The 19,927-nt window shown below is 37.6% G+C and overlaps 1 protein-coding gene across 2 annotated transcripts in view; it reads right to left on the reverse strand.

The window, feature by feature from the left end:
- The window catches only part of mapkapk2a (MAPK activated protein kinase 2a), a 43,691-nt gene extending 24,106 nt beyond the window's left edge, over positions 1-19,585 (reverse strand). For both annotated transcript variants that reach the window (XR_013819675.1, XM_079857417.1), the window contains exon 1: positions 18,895-19,585. Coding sequence is in view for 1 of the 2 variants with exons in the window: in XM_079857417.1 (XP_079713543.1) it covers positions 18,895-19,113 (219 nt within the window). In the remaining variant the exon portion in view is untranslated. The remainder of the gene's footprint in view (positions 1-18,894) is intronic.
- Positions 19,586-19,927: the final 342 nt, after the last annotated feature.

Consider the following 19,927-nt stretch of genomic DNA (forward strand, 5'->3'; position numbering starts at 1 on the left):
TACAATGAAATAAACAGTGCTTTAAGTTTTTTTAGGTAGGCCTACATTACATCTATTTAACAGTAGGGTCATTCCATGTCAAATCAAAACTTCCCCAGCTCAAATTTTTTATTTTGTTAATATTTTTTCTGAAAAAAGACAAACATAAATAGTGAATTAAAGCCAAAACATTAAATGTAATGGCTATGTATTTTCTTAGTAATCCACTAAGTTTGTGTTTGTGTGTGTGTGTGTGTGTGTGTGTGTGTGTGTGTGTGTGTGTGTGTGTGTGTGTGTGTGTGTGTGTGTGTGTGTGTGTGTGTGTGTGTGTACAATTATAGGGGGGTAATAAATACTTTAGAAAGATGGCAGCATGATTATTTTATTTTTACACAGAGACTGGTAGGTTTATTAGTTACATTTGTTTACTTTAGCAATCTTTGTTGCATTATATGCCAACGGTGACAGTTCAAAAATGGGAAAAAGCACTTGTGTTTTCTGCCCCAAGTTTGCATGCCTGTAACTCAAGAATTAAGATATCCTAATATTCTTTAGATTTTGTTTTTTAACAAACATTTATTTGGATATCTTAATTTTGAGGGCCCTATATGGTACAATCCCAGAGATATGGAGATCTTGCTAAAAAAAACTAATATTTAGGTGAACGGTACCATTTACACAATATACACTGACACAAAATGTAAAAACACATTTTATCTCTGAAGCACAGGACTTCTTTAAAAAAAAAAAAAAAAACATCGTAGACCAGTGATATTGGCCCCTTGAGTAACTAGGCTTGGGTATCGAGTATCAAGTATTGATTGGAACCGGGACTAGCTTTGCGATTTTCCCGGAATCGTTCAAAAGTTTAAATTTCGATTCCTAGTTTCGATTCACAGTCCGCCGACCGGAAGAAGAAACCGCTGAACACCAACCAGTGTTGCCAGATGTACGATAATTATCGTATTTGTACGATAATTTTGACCTCTGTACGATGTACGATCAATAATGGAAAAAATCATATAATGTACGATAATTTCAGAACTGTGTGACACTTCAAATGATGGTCGTTGTAATAGGGCTTCTCATTGATCTAGCTGTGGATTCTACGTCTACTGGGGGAAGAACGTGTAGAGAGAGGGAGCAAGAGACCTTGCGTGTGTGCGCTAGTGTGCCTCACGAAGAAGCGTCCACTGGAAGTGTTGGCATAACCGAGCGAGTCGAACATGAATAGCGTGATTCGGCGGTCCAAAGTATAGCTTCACTTTTCTAAACAGAACGAAATCTCTGCAAAATGCAACATTTGCGACAAGATTGTTTCGTGCATAGGAGGGTGCACGTCGAACATGATAAAGCACCTCCGAGTTCATGGAGTAGAAAAAAATGTGTGCCCCGTCTTTGACGCGATGCGCCGACCGTCCTCCTTCTTTTAACGTACACCCAGCGAACGTGTTTTCTCCACAGGAGATACTATCTGTCCAGAACGCTCATGCATCCTGCCTGAGAAGGCAGATATAATCATTTTCCTAAACAAGAACTGTTTCTGATTTTATATGCTGCTAATCTGGACTGGGTTTTACAAGTTGTTTCTTATTGTTTATTTGCTATTCTGCACCAGGTTAGCCCATCAGTGGGAGCACAGTAACATGAAGTACGTGCAGCATCATACACTCATGTGTAAATGTGTTTTCATGAGGTTTTCAAAAATAAAGCTCTCTTGAGGAAAGTGTACCCCTGTGAAAATATATTCATAATTTATAATATTTATATTCAAGTTCATAGATTTGATATTTATATTGTAGTTGAAAACAGCCCTGTGAGAAATTCATAGTAAAGTTCATAAAAAGTAAAAAGTTCATAGAATTAAAATTGATGGAGAAGGTCAGACTATTTCCTTCAGAAAGACCGTTGGTTAGCTAGCTCATTTAAAATATCCTAAACTTTTTTGACCCTGCCTCTTAAAGGAGAAGTTCACTTTTAAAATGAAAATTCTGTCATCATATACTCACCCTCATGTTGTTTCAAACCTGTATGAATTTCTTTCTTCTGCTGAACACAAAGGAAGATATTTAGAAGATTATCAGTAACCAGACAGTTTTTGGGTCCCATTGACTTCCATAGCATATTTTTTTCCTACTATGGAAGTCAATGGGACCCAAAAACTCTCTGGTTATTGATAATCTTCTAAATATCTTCTTTTCTGTTCAGCAGAAGAAAGAAATTCATACAGGTTTGAAACAACATGAGGGTGAGTATATGATGACAGAATTTTCATTTTAAAAGTGAACTTCTCCTTTAAAAGAATCGGAATCGAGAATCGTTAGGAACCGGAATCGAAACAAGGAATCGGAATCGTTCAAATTCAAACGATACCCAACCCTATGAGTAACAAGGTTTGTTATCTGCGCAGTAACATAACATTACAGTAAGGCAATGCTATTGTGCCGCCGTTAAGCACATCAAAAAGTAGCAAACTTCTGTTTCAATACACTGGTCAAGCATTCACATCTGTGTGCTGTTAAGTATGTATACATATACACTATATACACTATAAAGAAACAAGTTAATTTAATGGAGTTGGCCTATAAAAGTTAATCAAAATAGTGTTTGTACTACTCTAATTACACTATCAAACAACTATGCCACCATCAAAGTCCCGCTATCTTTAATACCAGTACATATGCAGGAAAATCATGTCCATCTGTTATCAGTGTTTTCCCTTCATCCGCTCAGTGTGAGCATAGCAGATGTGGCCCATTCACCTTCCCGAGGCCCAGTACAAAAGATCCCCACTGCAAGCACACAAAAGAGTGGGGTGAGGGGTTTCTAGAGGATGGGAAGGGAGGGCTGGAGATGGAGGGCCAGCATCTTCCACCTGCTTCTGTTTAGGAACTGAGGAGACAACAGCCTGTAAGCTACTTTAGCATTAAATGCTCTTTGTCCCTGAGGATGTGTTTGGAGAATGTGTGTGTGTGTGTGTGTGTGTGTGTGTGTGTGTGTGTGTGTGTGTGTGTGTGTGTGTGTGTGTGTGTGTGTGTGTGTGTGTGTGTGTGTGTGTGCTGACAGACTATTGCTCATTGTGATGACTGGCCAGCCACGTGTCAGAGTAAACATGTTTGTGTCAAAGTATCTTGATCTGATTAAAGACATCTGCCAGCGACCCCTCTGACTTAGCTCAAAAGGAGCTTTGTCTATGACATATAATAACAAAGACATCACAAATTACATCCTCATATTTTTCAGAACTGATTCCCTGTTATCATAAATGAAGTCTCATCCCATTCCAGAACACGTCCACCAGCTTGTAATACCTACTGTCACTGCAGCTCTAATATGTGTTACTCCTTCCTAGTCTTCCTGTGTGACACAGTTTAGGAGGTTAGGGCCAGACACCCGGGCTTGAGCTCACATGAAGAGCTGTGGAAAGTGAATTTGTCTGGAGTTCACTCCCTTGCTGCCAAAACAACATGTCATCTGGCAACCCACAACAGCACTTAGTCACCACAGGAAATGGATAACAAATGAACTTGCTAGAAAAGAACTGTATCTGAAATTACTTATTCACAAGATTGTCACAATGTTTTGAGAGTGGCATCTTTATCTAATTGCACTAATCCGCTAAAATATGGTGAGCCAAACTTTTTTTTAATTGACCACTGTAGGTCAAGGCCCAGATTGAACTAAATGTCATTATACGAGGGCCAATAACTTTATGCATACACAAAACATTCTCTTCTGGGGGCGTATTACAGAAACTTTCTGTCTTAAGTTAAGATCTGACAAGTTAATTAAGGATTTTTTACAAATTTGTATTAAAGAAGCAAATCTTATGTTGATTTAGGATTCTTATCCTACCTTACAAAATCTCATCTTATCTGTAGTTAGGAAATTGTAAACCCCTCCATTGAGTTTGGTAATCAACTCTCAGGTCTGTTACCAAGCAACCAACTATGCACAAACAGCTGCTGTGAAGTAAAACGGAAAGACTCAGATAACAGAAATAACAGATTAAAATGGAGAAACAAAATAAGCGGTGCTATTCATTAAGTAGCCTAAAGTTTTGATAAGCTTGGTAGAAAAGGTAAAGCCTAATTCTTTTTTCATTGGAGTCTGTAATTATTTGTCAGAGTTTTGTTGTCAAAGTGCAGCACATCATTTGGGTCTTTCCACCATCAAACGTCATTGTTCTTCATCTTCTATCATTAAAAAATGTGACGTCATTCTCAGAAAAGGCTATTATGTGATTTTTATAGTTGGCTTTCAAATACTTTTGAAGTTAGGACACCAGTGGGGTTGTCCTAAAGTTAAGACCGTTTTTAGGATTTTTTTGTGGAGTTAAAGGGATACTTCACCGTTTTTTCATATTAAACTTTGTAGGGCTGCAGCTATCGATTATTTTAGTAATCGAGTATTCTACTGATTATTCCGTCGATTAATCGAGTAATCGGGTAAAAAATAAAAATAAAAAGTGAACAACAGCCTTTTAAATTACTTAAAGTACAGATAGGTAACACTTTACAATATGGTTCATTAGTTAACATTAGTTAACTACCTTAGTTAACATACTAAGAATGAACAATACTTCTACAGCATTTATTAATCTTAGTTAATATTAATTTCAACATTTACTAATACATTATTAAAATCAAATGTTATATCTGTTAACATTACTGTGAACTAACATGAACAAACAATGAAACTAACATTAACAAAGATTATACAGTTACAAATGTATTGTTCATTGTTAGTTCATGTTGGTTAATACATTAATGCTAATGAATCTTGTTGTAAAGTGTTACCTAAATACATAATAACAAGCAATAATTATTTGTTCAAATAAAGTATCAAAGTAATCATATGGGTTTTATTGAACAACGCTGTTAAAGTACACCATGTAAAATAAATGATATAAACTAATATAAACATAACTTAGGCTATGTACATTACGGAAAAAACAAAAGCCTGCAGAGAGCGCCAATGGCTTGGTTAGACTAAGGCATGATCAAATCCTTGTTTAATATTGGCCAAACAAAATTGAATTCAAATGTCAACTTAATCTTTAATATTTGGTCTCTTCTGTACGGTAGAAATGCAACAGCTGCTGTAATTATTATTTTTTTAACAATAGCTTGTGCACGTCAAAACATACAAACTCAAGGGTTAACAAAAGGGTTAAACTTTTATTTTTAAATCGCGATGAACAACAATTCGCATTTCAGAGAGATGTTTAAGTATTATTTTCCTGTGTTGGCGTTTTACAAATGAGTTGCATTACGAATCTTGTGAAATGGCGCAAACTGCATATGCAGATGAACGTTATAAGCCACAAAAACTCTCAGCACGCATTGATGGAGTAACCCGAGACGCTGACATTGACACGCATATAAATGATGACAGTGATCTGAAACACGCGTCCGAGGTTTTACGTTCCCAAACGTACATTATCGGAAACCTAAACAAACAGCACATGAGGAGACTGAGTATGTGTGGAGCAGCGTTTAATATGATTGGAGCTGAGTTACTTTTAACAATCTGCACGCATATAAATAATTAAAGCGTCGTGCTTCTCTGTAAAAAACAAAACAGCGCATACTTTTGTGATATTTTTTGTGCATATCACAGCCTTTGCGATTTCATGACAGCACGCTGCTATTTTATGATTGTAAATTGTTTTAAATAGATCGCGTAACTTACATAGATATATACACGAATCGATATATAAGGCTATGGTAGCCTTAGAAGACGGTGTAATAATGCGCGCAGTTCATGGATTCACGTCTGTATATGCGCCACTTCCGGTATTTTGCCAGTTACTCGACACGGGTAAATTGCAATCGAGGATTTAAAAAAAAAATCGAGTACTCGACTTTAATCGAGGAATCGTTACAGCCCTAAAACTATGTTATTCCCTTAACTAAGACGAGTTGATGCATACCTCTCTCGTCTGAGTGCATGCACGCGGCGTCACTTTGATAGCACTTAGCTCAGTTCATTCATTCATTAGGTACCAAACATAGCTGAAGTAGGAAGCGACCAAACACCTCCACGTTTTCCCCATTTAAATACAGTTACACGAGTAGTTACACGACCAAGTATGGTGACACAAAATAAAACGTGCCGCTTTTCTAAGCAGGTAAAAAGGATAACTATAACGTATAGCGGAATAGCACTTGAAGTTGGAAGCACTTCGACGCGGCGTAGTAAAAAGTCATGCTTGAAAAATCCTCTCTCCCTCTCACTTTCTGTCATTAGAACAAACGTGACTTTTTAGTGAGGTGTTTGGTCGCTTCTAGCTTCATCTCTGTTTGGTCCCTAATGAATGAACTGGGCTAAGCTAAGTGCTATCAAAGTGACGCCGCGCGTCAGAGCGATTGAGTGCACGCACTGAGACGAGAGAGGTATGTATCAACTCGTCTTAGTTAAGGGAATAACATAGTTTAATATGAAAAACGGTGAAGTATCCCTTTAAGATGCTTCTGTAATACCATTTTCCTATCTGTAGTTAAGATAAGATTATGCACTTTAGATAGAATTCTAAAGTTAGGATCTTTCTGTAATGCGCCCCCTGGTGCCTGTTAAGTCCAGAATCTTTATACAGCCATAATATACAAAACTGGGGTAAAATAAAAGGAAACATTAAATTCAGTACTTTAACATTCATTAATTGGATCAAACTAATTTCAGACTTTTTTTTTTTATTTAATTTTTTTACATGAACCCTAAAATAGGGCTGGACGATAAAACGGTATCGGTATTTATTGACAGTACACCATTGTCGGTAACGATATAAAAATGTTCGATATAGCGCTCTGTTTTCATTAAAATGCGTACATCGCCTGTAAATCTAAGGGGCCATTCACATGTCGTGTCTAAAAACACGTGGAAAGTGCTGCTGTGCCGCTGTCTCCTTTCCAAAGCTCCCATGGTGTCTGTCGTTGCTATGCAACCATGAACTGCGCACTCCACATCATGTTGACTGAAGGTGCGTTCCATCTGAACATGATTCGTAAGTGGACTGCAAAGTTGAAGATGGCGCGACCAGCACAACTTTGCCCAACATCAAATGGCAAATGTAATGAAAGCAGAACGAAAACTGCGCTACTCGTTATTTTGTGCTTCATGCTTAGTTTGGACCAATGTCAGTGCAGCGCGAGCCGACCTTGATCAAGCGACACTGTTACACAGCGCTAAGATCCAGTAAAGAAAGCATTTGAATTCGCCACAGAAGTAATACCATTGCTGTGAGATCTAGTGAGAAACATTCAAATGTATCCATTATTAACGGATCAAGCAGCGCTGACGTGGAAACCAGGAGAAACATTGTGCCTAGACTGCTAAAACTAATGTAATTTGTTGTTTGCATTAATAATGTGGATAAATAACAAACAGTGGTTTAAATTCAAACTTTTCTACTTATCAAGTAGCCTAGGCCTTTACATTACATAAAAAAATAAAAAATATTTTTTTTAGGGAATATTAAAATCAGACAACACTGGGATGCACCAACAACACCACTCTGTAATGTCATCTAAAAGTTGAACATTAACACAAAGTTAAAGAGCTCTCCACTGACTTCCATTTACAAACATACAAAACACTGGAGACCGGAAACAAAAGCACATGAGAGGAAGTTTTGTCTTCCGCTGTGTATTTAAGTTTAGTGAACTCTGACCTTAAAAGTTTGACCAATGGAGAATTCAAGCATCGCAGTGACCTTTCGACTGAATTAAAAAATTACAATAAGATCAATGCATGTTGCATTTAGAAAAAAATATTATTTTTCATTTCATGCCGACTTTAACCAGGTTTTACAGCATGAAATTGCTCATATCCTAAATCATGAGCTAGGAAGGGAACAGGGAGCAATTTCAGAAACTCAGAGACCTGTAGTTTACAGTCAAGCTTTAATGAAATGCCATAATTTGCACAAAAAGAAAGACAAATATCACTTTGAAGTGCCATTGTCTTCACACTACAAAACTTCTCCACCAGGTGTCCATACACGTAAAAGAATGCATTCAACGTTTAGAAGTTTCACTTCTTCAAGTCCGCCAAACATCCTTCCCCCACTTCCTCCAGTTGACAGCGCAGTTATGCGTTGAGACATTATAGCTCGCTACACTGACCCATCTGAAATCCCACTTCTCATAAATGTGATCTGAAAACCAAATCTGACACTCCACTGATGTAATTTCCCTGTGTTATCAGATGACATTTCAGTGTAAATCACCTTCACTGAGCTAATGATTATGATCCTATCAGCAGTCATGACTCTCAGTTTGGTTGGCTAAGTCATTGTTTTCCCTTAGGGGTTTTCCACCTGTCTCACTGGTTGAGAAATGGGAAACTCCTTAGTGGATGTGGTCAATTAACTTCAGTGAAAATGAAGGGAGATCCACACATGGGATTGCTCCTGTCAAAGTCTAATAAGCTGATTTCATATTCTTTAAGCTGGGTTTCCAGAGTAAAAACCTTCCATCTTTACTAAAATAAAGAGAACGCTTTTGTGTAGTCAAGCTGGTCTGGTGTCTGTGGGACATGTGAGATCTTGTGGGTGGAGAGGTGAGATCTTTCTGATCTAAATAGAAAGCCTACAAAACACAAACTGTCGCTTTAATCAGTGACTAGTATAATATGGAAGGAAAAGAAGTAGCATACACAGAGCGTGAGTAACGGTTTCCTTTACCACAAAACAAGGTCAAAATGTTAAAAAAATGACCACGGCCATGACATTTGGTTATACCACAACAGTTTCTAATTCATGTCATGTTCCAACCTAAAATTTATAACAATCGTAGAATTTTACAAGTCTGTCAGCAGCAAGCACAATACCAAAAAAAAAAAAAAAGTCACTACATTTCAAATTTAAGCTATGTATTTGCCAGTTTACCCACAGGTGAGGTTCAAGCGTTGGTTTACTACTGAAAAAAAATAAATAAAAAAAAACCATTTCAGCCATTTGTAACCATGTCAGCCACAGCCACTTTCATACATGAAGACCAAACGCAAAAAATACCAGGTGTCTCTTCCACAACCTACTTTAAGCTACAGAATGTCATAGCAACCCTCACCAAAGCCACAATACGGATGTGTGAACACTCTGCCTAGGTGGGCTGATGCAACAAGCCTTTTTTTAACATGTCCAGAACAGCTGAGGAATGATTAAAATGCCTCTCATGATTATGAAATTTTGGTTGACGATTAATTGCGATACAAATATTTGTGATTAACAGCTGTTAAAAATCACAACTTCTAAGTCTATTTCAGTGATTTACAAATCCTGGCCAAACATTTCTTTATAAGTAACACAATCATGCATCTTTCCTCTTCCTGCCAACATGCAAAAAAGTCTGCCTGTTTATAACCACAAATCATGAATGAGCAGAAAGCTCTTTAATGGCACACACAGGAGTTAACAGAAGATCTGAAAAAAAGATTGATCTTTTACTGAAAAAAAGATTGATCTTTTACTAATAGCTGCTCAGCAGTCAAAGGACTCAATTATAATAAACTATAATGGACAGTCGTTTTTTGTTTGATGAGAGTGAGAGTGAATCACAGATTCAATGAAAGTGAATCACATGACTTCCTTGTTTAAGAGGTTGTAAAGGACACTAAGCAATGCATCACAAGCTTCGTTTTGCAGAAAAATGTCATTGCCTTCAGCCTTTCTGACAGATTGTGTTTTCTGATCATTCCAAAGTGCTTGTTCCAAACAAGCTAACATGTCTCTTGACATGTACATACCCTAATAGGTATGTACATACCCTCCCTTTGGTGACATATTGTTGAAGAGCAAGCTGAAGCAGACTTTATTGACCTGATTGTGTTTATAGGTCTAATACAATAAAGCAAGTGAGAAGCTAGATGGAATAAATTAGAAAGCACTGAATTTTCAACACTTTAATAGTGTTACATAATTGCAAGATATGATAACTTTAAGGTCACTAACATTTCTTTTTGAACCATAAACTGATCTTTCTTGTTCAATTTTAGAAATATGATTCAGGGCATGTTGATGCAACAGAGAAGACTTTTGTCCTATTGCTCAGAGGGCATGGCCTAGACAAAAGACAGAACCCAGCTAGGATAAAGTACAGCGGCCAAGAAGTGCAAAACAAATAACAAATATGAAAACAAATGAACAAATCCAAAAACAAAACAACGGATTATAAACACAATGGCTAAAAAAAAAAAAAAAACTCAGAAAACACAACGAAAATTCCGAAAACAAAATCGCAACTCAGACAAAACGGAAAAGGTAGGTATATTTTAAGAATTAAATACTTACCACTGATTAAGGAAAAATCTGTCAATCAAGACAAGCAGAAAGTACAGCAGGCTGCGGCAGTAGACAATTAAAAAAAAATTTTTAAATAAAGTGCCTAACGGTTAACAGACCTACAATACTACTAAATAAAACATCCCGATCTGAGAAATGGGTTTACACTACAATGCACAGGGCAAAGGTGACATCAGAATAGAAATATTCATGATTCTGAAGCTGTCCAGAATAATGTTAGACACATGCTTGCGTGCTCTGTCACTGACTACATATTTAAAATAATGTAGGCCCTTTTTTACTGGTAAAATCAGACATTTGGCATTATCAGGACCCGCAAATTTTCCCCACTGCATTATTATAAATAATATTCAACATTAGAGTAGTTAGGCTGTGTAATGTCACTGAAATTCTAACATTTCTTTTTCTTTTCACACATACAGTACACTCGCGCTCTCCCGACTCCATGTCCTGTCTCTGCCTCTATTAATGCACTTACATGATAAGAATAAACCATCTAAAATGCTTTGAATCATTATAGTGCTAAAACTAAAAAAGTGATTTAAATGTTGTTTGTTTTTTCACTTCGAGGAGTGCCGCTCCAGCGTGTTTGCGTGTCAAAATGACTATTCCAACACTTTAAAGGTTTCGCAAATCCCAAAATTTTTATTTGGTTTTCATTTACTCACTCTCATGTTGTTCTTGTGCATCACACACATACATATGAACGTCCGTGTTTACTAGGAGCGTTGCAAATATGTTCATCATATAAAGAGCTCATGTCTCTTCAGAAGACTTGGATTAACTGCTTGATTTATTATTTTTATGGTGCCTTTATGAACTTTTTTCTGGATCTTTTAAGTTTTGGGGGAAGAGACTTTAAATAGAGGGACACAAATCCAGAAATCTCTCAGGTTTCACAAAAAACATTAATTTGTGTTTAGAAGAGGAACGAAAACCTTATAGGTTTAAAGCAACGTGAGGGTGAGTACATGACATTTTTAATTTTAGCGTGAACTATACCTTATAAATACAGTAAGCTACAGTAAGTCTTGGATAAAAAAAACTCTATAAATCTTTTGCGGCAGAGAAACAAGCATCTAGCCATCTTTAGAATTTTGTGTTTGATCTTGCGGTAGCACTGTAATTTCTATGGCATCGCTGTCGAAGAGTAATTAGCTGGTGAAGTGGATTTACTTATTGTAGAGTTAACGAAAGTTATCATGAGCATTGTAATGTTTGAAGCAGATGTCATAAAATTTTAGACTGGGAAAATTTTTAAACGAGCAGTTCAACAAATCAAAAAAGATGAATGAACGAGCGGTTCATTCATAAATCCACAAGATCTTACATAATGTCTTACGATTAAGACATAATCGACTGCTTACGAGAATACTTGCAGAGATGGGTATTTTGACAATTTTGTGTGTACGTGTCCATTCATGCGAAAGACGACAGAAAAGAGAAATCAATTCTGTGTTCGAGTGCAGTCTAAAACACATCTCTCTGTGTGTGCGGCTGTGCACACACATAACAGAATGGAGTACCGAATTGAGTTCTCTTTCACCTCTTATCGAGCTGGAATTGTTTAAAATCGCTTGAATGTGTAAATTGGCAAGACAAACGTGCAAATTCCACTTACTCGCGTGCAAATGATGAACGTTCACGTATGATGGTTAAACTTTGCAATCAGCGAATCACATGTGTGCATAACCGGCAGTAGAGTCCTGCACGGGTGCGGGTACCCGACGGGTGACCCGCAAATTTTGCTCAAGCGGGTGAAAAATATCCAACCGTGTCGGATACGGGTGCGGGTCGGATCGGATACGGGGGAAACACGGGTCTAAACACGGGTTTAAAACAATCACATGCAAACGTAAAAATATATGCATATTTTTAGGAACACATCTACAAAAATATGCCTGTATTTCAAGTTGATAAAATAATTTAAAATCCACATCAGTTTATTTGTGCCCACGCTCTCCCAGGATCTATAACGTTACCTAGGCTACTTTCAGTTTTAAAAATTCATCATAACCACGCGCTCGCGATCTGCTTGCAGTCGTCGAGATGGATGCTGAGGAGTTGAAGAAAAGAATAGCTAGTGGTGATTGTAAAGTTGTCGACAGTACGTCATCAAAAATCAAGTCCAGTGTGTGGGAGAAATTTGGAGTTATCTGAAGAAAATATTGTGAAAGGCTTTGCTGCATTTTCGTGTTGGATAGCCGCAAATGTGGAACTTCATCGCCGAGGAAGCACGCAGATAACTGTGACAAAGCAGTTCTATCGAACAGTATTTTTCAGATTTAACACTGTTAAGTATGTGTGGTGTGCAGGGCGTGTTTGAACCCAAAATTGTCTGATGTAGGCTAGACGAAATTGCGTGGCATATAGTGTTGTAGCCGCGTCTGTTCAATTGGTAAAATGTTATAAGGCTACTCAGTTTTGTGGTTAAGTTAGCCATGTTCTTCATGTAGCCTACAGGCCTTTTTACAGCTTCGACTGAAGCTGTCCTTGTGTTAATTGTCGTGTAATAACTTCTGTATGACCTGGCGACAAACATTTTTGTAAGTGTGTCTAATGTGATTGGCTAAACTGATTTTATTTCAGGTGCGGGTCGGGTGTCGGTTCGGGTACGGATTTTAATTAGTGCTGCTGTCGGAAAACGGGTCGGATGCGGTTTTAAGCACTGCAAGTACGGGCGGGTGCGGATTTACAAAATCGGACCCGTGCAGGACTCTGACCGGCAGGCCTGATCTTTATGGATCACAGATAAACTATGATCCGTTACACCCCTAAAATTAGGCTTTACCTGGCTCACTGGCACTATTTTTTTTTCCTCTGATCTCAGCTTTCTCATGTAATGAGAAAGGAATATGAGTTTGTCCACATTGTCAGGAAGAAGTGAGCTCAGTGTCTTGCTTTTGAAGCTGGCCTTTGAGATGGCATGGACATGGAAATTAAGTTAAACATGTTGTGCAGTAAGCACGGTACTAATTCAGCTTCCACACTACGCACAAACACTTGGATATGTGCCTTCTTTTAGCACACATTTAGGTTAATGTTAATGTTAAAGAGAGTGGCCATTAGGGGTGGAATGGTACACAGAAGTCACGGTTCGGTTCATACCTCGGTTCAGACATCTCGGTTCGGTACGAGTTCGGTACAATGGAGGGAAAAGCAAAACAAAAATGCAGAAGGCTTGTGCATGTCTCAGACTGTACCACCAAAGGAAAATACATTACTTAAGCCTTGTATTTTTTAAATAAGCTTTATTATTAAAGCAAAGGCATAGAACCAGTTTATTTGAAGTGCACTGACAATAGTTTTATATAATTTGTTTATTAGTTAAATTAATCAAAAGACAAACAGACCTTGAGATATGTTTGGTAATTGTACCTGAATGGATTGAAAATTAATTTGCTACGTTTCAGATTAATATATTTGTTTTCCTTAAAATTTTAATTAACAGTAACTTAAACACTTTGGAGTTTGAATGATGTCCTGTATAAACAAAATGACGGAGTATGTTTTTATGTGTCTACTGTTCGATCGCGCCCGCGCCTCACACACACACGCAAATATAAATAAACACCTTTGCGACTTTTCGATCGCGCCAGTGCCTCTCTCTCTCCCTCTCTCACACAACACACACAACATATTCCAGCATTGCAATCTTTACATCGCAGCCTGCTTCAGAGCTAAGGCGGGGCTACAGATTAGGTGTCCCTAAAGAACCCACGTATCTAACAGTAGTTCCGCATTACATTAATTAATTTGCACGCGAGTTTTATTCATTTTTATACCGTGTATTCTCTGTGTAAATTTAAGCACCGAACCATGACGCCCATACCGTTTCGGTTCAATACGAATACATGTACCGTTCCACCCCTAGTGGCCATATAAAGTGGGTAACGTTAGGCATGATAAGTCAAGTTTGAGGTTGCACGTCACCGTTTCACAGTACTTTAATCTCTAGAAATGTTCCCACATTTTGGATTCAGTTGTTTAGTCAACTATTAGGGGGCAGCCATAATGAAATGCTTTATATTTTTTACTTGAGATTAACAATTTGTGGCCTAATGGTTAGAGTCAGACTTGTACCCCAAAGGTTGCACGGTTTGCAGTCTACTCACCGCTCCTAATGTGTGTGTACTAACTTGGATGGGTTAAATGCAGAAAACAAATTTTGTCTAAGCCAGCTGTAATCTATTCTACAGACTAGGTCTAACATCCATGCAGAATTTCCTTCAAAATCAGGCACACATCCCAAATCAGACACAGGATGGACTTTGGGTTAACTCATATAAATGTTTGACTTTTTTTTTTACACTAATAATAAAACAAATCTGGTAGGATCTCAGGGCACACTGCACCTGTTATCTTTAGTGTTTGGGTGTTCTTCACAAATACCGCTCACTTAAACCAAAGGCTGCTTTGATATTACTAACAATTGTGTTTAAACAGCATGCATACTATCCCTGAAATAATTTATATCTCATCAAAACCACAAACAAACTGCAAATCATAATAATTTTATTATACTGAAACAGGCAGCATAACACAATGAAAGTTACTTTCTGAATCTGAGCTATCAATATTCGGCAGTGATATTATATCAATCTGATTAAGAGAGACAGTTAGATAGGAGATCCTCAAATGAACCTCAGACTGTTACTGACCCCACGGACAGGAAAAATAAAGCACCTGAGAACAGGCACCATGTGGCATTTAATCCTCAACTTAATCAGCAAAATATATCAGAGGTTGCACCCTAGGCTTGTATGTCTGATGCAGGGATCAAAATAAAATATAATTTTAAAAAGAATAAAATTTGTTGAAGAAAAACATCAGAAGTGATTTGTTCTGTTTATCTCTGAAAAACTCCATGTCAGTCAGTTTACTTAAGATCATGTGTTGGTATTTGCACACAACATGCTAATAAACACATAGAATGGGTTTAGCATAAAAAAGCAGCATGTTTAAAGGCTTTTGTTGCAAACATGTCTCCCGACAGAACATCGAAAGATTTTTGCCTTTAGAACAGAAGTGCAACTGTTTCTCAAAACTGCTTTGAACGCAGACTTTATAGATACTTCACAAGTTTAAACCTGCACATTCATGAATTAAACATCACAGTGAGTCCTCAAAGCGAATTATTCCTTGGCTTGAAAACAAGACCGTTCTTTTCTTCCTCATGTATCAAATTACACAAAATGATGATACTTGTGGATCAAGCTGAACATTTAGGTATTTGAAATCAGGAATTGCTTTCATTTCCAGGTAAACTGGGTCACAAGCACGAGTGCAGAAAAAAACAAAAAAACAAGCCAATTTCTCAAACACAAGGAAATGCACTGTTAACAAAATTGTGCTCAGTAGTGGACTGGACAGCTCCTCGGGTCAAACTTATTTTACTAATCGGCAAGTCAGCTATGACTCAATTTTCCGCCAACATTCAGATCAAAAGCAACCTGACACACAAACACTAAATTCACAACGAAGAGTGAATATCTGTGTCCATTACTCAGATCATAAGCTCCAAACTCCACGCTCCAAACTGCCATCAGCAGCAATCTCATGCTTCACAGTCCCCCACTCTTTTCCTGCCTCCCACAAGTATGCAATGGTCCTTTGCAGCTACAAATAGCCAGGCCGTGTGTGGTGATGAATGTGGGGCTGAGCCAGATCTGTCACCGGAGAGCGCAGAGATCATTCAGCACGATGACAGAAAGCCAGTCAGGGTGCTGACATCATCAGTGGCCCTGGAAGATCAACAGGGCTTTCCTTCAACATATAATCACCCTATCCCACCAAGCTGAAGCAAAAAGCAAATGCTGGATCTTACAGTAGTGCCCTTCATCTATCTTTGTGATTATGATCACAGCAACATTTTGGGGAGGCATAAAAAAAAAGAAAAGACCCAAGCCAAATAAATGTTATAAAGGGGTGAATGAACACCTCCACATTTCTACTCTGCTGCTATAGCAGCACAGACAGTGAGTGGGACGAGGCCAACCACAGAAGTGGATTGTTTTAACCTTTGAGACATACATCTTTGCCCAAAGTCTTGTTGACTGCGTGCCTTTTCATTCAAAAACTGATGGGTCTAAGTAGGGCTGTTGTGATTAATCGTAATTAATTTTCGATTTGAAAACAAGATAATCGAGGTAAAACGATTATTGTGCCACTGCCACATTCCGTCTAGCGTACCTTCCTTTTATTCACAGCGACGTGCTTTCATTCCTCCCTAAAAGCCCAAACTTAACATCCAAATCAGCCAAATTAGCGAGTGTTGTAAAACGCCTACTGTTGCTAAACTGCGGGACGTGTTTGATATTAAGCACTGTTATTAGCGCATTAAGCCGCAAAAGAGACTGTTCACCCTTCTTTCTGTGCCCAGAGCCAAACGTGGATAAGCAAATGGGCTTTGTATAGGCTACACACCTAAACCAGTACACACACAAAATGTCAAAATACCTTTTTGGAGCGTATTCATGTAAACACAGTGGGTCCTAGCCTATGTCTTAAGTTATCATACACAGTAAACACATGTACCAGTATATTGGATCTGTGCATTAGCCTTGCTCTTAAAGTGACAGATGCCTAATAAACCTGCTGCAGTCTGTCATTAATGATAAACAACAAATGACAAAATCACTCACTGATCATGACTGAATAACTTGAGTAGCTTTAATAAGGATTAATCTAGGCCTGTATTTAAAGTGTACAGTAAGAATGTAGTGTTATTTTATATTTGATTATGAATTTTGATTGATTTTTTAATTTTGATCTTCAATATATTATGCCACTATTAGTAGCCTACATCTTCCTTCCTACTTTATTTAATTTGTATTTTTGTTCTGTTATATTTATTTGTCCATTTTGTTTATAATTAGTTTCTTTGTTCTTATTGTATTAATGACTGTTGTTTACTTGTCTTTTGTAATTATTTTAAGGGCCTTTTTCTTATATCAGTTAGGCCTATCCTATTAGTTTTTGCTAAAATATTGATTATTGTGAAATTTCACTGATATTTAAAATGACTAATTTTGTGAAATAAGACTTATCACCCACCAATAATCATGTTAAATAATTATGATTTCAATATAGACCAAAAAATAATCATGATTATGACTTTTGCAATAATCGAGCAGCCCTAGGTCTAAGTACAAATAAAATTCAAAATACAATCACTTTGAAAGAAGCAGCAGTCATCACAGTTCTACTGATAAGACTTCACGTAAGACTAATATAATGGAAATATGGAAGTATATTTTATCATGATGTGAGGCTGTGGTGAGCAGAAATCAAGGGTAAGGCAACAACAATACAGAGCTATAGCTACAATTAGAGATGGGCCATGTATTAAAGCAAAATACTTTTTGTGTAATGATATAGGCCTAGGCTACTGTGCATTGTACTTTTGAATTTGATGTTGATTTTATAATTAACAGCCATAACTGTTCAAAAACATAATTTATGTTAATGAATTAACTGAATTTAAATGACATTGAGATAACACGCTGTGTTTTTGAATTATTACAAAAAAATGCACACAAAAAGGTAAAATATAGGCTATCCCTGAAAATCTATTCCAAGGTGGGAAATATTGACCCTTAATAAATAAATAAAAAATGTCTGATAAATAATTTTTCATTTTGATATGCATGTAAATATATATATACACGTGTGTGTGTGTGTGTGTGTGTGTGTGTGTGTGTGTGTGTGATTTTGCCTACATTTTATCAGACTGTAAAGAGGAAAATGGGAGGAAGCGGCAATGGGATGAAAAAGTGGATAGGACCTCTCGGGTTGCCCAAAGCGTTACAGGACCATATTTCAGAGCACTGACCACAAGGCTATGGCTCCAACCTGACAAATTTAACCACATGCCCAAACACATGTACCCTAAATGATACCTGACAAGTTTTAGTATGCAATCAGCTAGGTTAACGTTACTACTAGGAGAACATGTGGGACTAAATAACTCAATCTAATTCAACCAAACACAGGCCACCACTACAAACAACCAAAAAAATAAACAAAAAAAATGTCACCTGCCAACTTCATCAACATACTACTGAGTGAACTGACACACCCACAATCAACAGACCAAAACCAGATCCACCTTCCTGTTTTTGCGTAACTAGGAGTGGATTTGCGTCAATCTAAATGAAATGAATACTCCTGATGGAGGTGGAACGTCTTATGTCATTCTCTGCCCTCTCCTCCAAGCCATTCTGCCCAATACAGTCGTTAATAACAAAGGCCAGCTGGAACAGGAACCTGCCACCTGGTTCTTAATAAAACAGATGGCTTTCTAATTTCCATTGTGCTCTTAAAATGAATGATTAACTCAATCCCAAATCACTGTGTACCCTGGAAGAACACCTGTAGAAAGCTTACCTGATTACTTTTAAATCCCTTAAACATAACACACAAAGACAAACACTCCAAATGAAGAATAAAACACTGGTTTTAGGTTTTATGAATATGAGAGTGTGGACAGATGGTCTTTTAAACAGCTAAAGAATAATTCTGACGTGTGTTTTACTTATTAAAATGCAACTATAAACCCCTAAACACGTTCATATGTTTAAACAGCAGATTTATAAATGGCTCAATCTTACCTTTAAAGCATACTTGTCCCCACTCCTCTTGTGAAAGATCTCCAGAACCCTGCCATTGATGCCCAGTCCCAGGACCTGACTTGTGACCTTGTAGTCGTCGATTATGGCATTTTTCTTGATCTGAAGTGAGGCTTTACCCAACATGAATTGGGCTGGATTCTGTTGTTGCTGCTGTTGCTGGTTTGGAAACTTCGGCGGACTGTTGGCGTTAGTCAACATTTCCCACCTCTTTTCTTCCTTTACTTAAACAACTAACGTTAGCTACTTCTCCCGAACTTCAGTCCTTCTTTGGCAACACCCAAGGCGAAGATTTGCCTCAGAGAGCTCGACTCCAGGAACATAAACTATGTTTAAAAGCAATAAAACTGACACAAACCCTCTGACGCGCCGTTATTTCGGTTTCTTGGTGACTAACGTTAGCTAAGCTAGCTAATATCCATGTCGTTGGTCAACCCACCAATTCAGGGCTCAGATAGTTAAAAGGCGACTTACATAAACTCACTTCAAGGTTAAAAGACTTCGAAATGTCACCGGCTATTTGAAAGAGCCGCCGAACGAATTAAAAACACAAATGTAGAGTTAAAAAGTCGCTAATAACGTGCGCTCTAACACTTGTCTTCTGCGAGAAGCGCACTGGCCTTTCGCGACTTTCGGCCAGCCAGCGTCTTACTGCTCTGACGTCATGGCGGAGTTCGGAATGCCTGATTTCTTAAAGGAGCCGCCACCGTCTGAAAATGCCGGTGCACTGAAAGTGCAATCGCAATTGAAATACATTTTTAAATATGAAATTATTAATATATGTGAAATTGTGAATATTAAATATTAAACTATCGACTATAAATATATGCTCTATCCTGTACTGATGCAAAACAATTGCGCGCGATGTTGCTAGTAGGCTATGCCTTTGTTGACAGCAATTAAGTTCTTATGAATAAATGTTAAAAGATTATGTAAAGACATAAAATAATATAGCCCTACAAGAAGCCCAGTCTATCGCATCCCAACGCCTTTAAATACATTAACTGGTCGTTTT

Source organism: Squalius cephalus, assembly GCF_949319135.1.
Source record: "Squalius cephalus genome assembly, chromosome: 22".
NCBI classification, from domain to species: Eukaryota; Metazoa; Chordata; class Actinopteri; order Cypriniformes; family Leuciscidae; genus Squalius; species Squalius cephalus.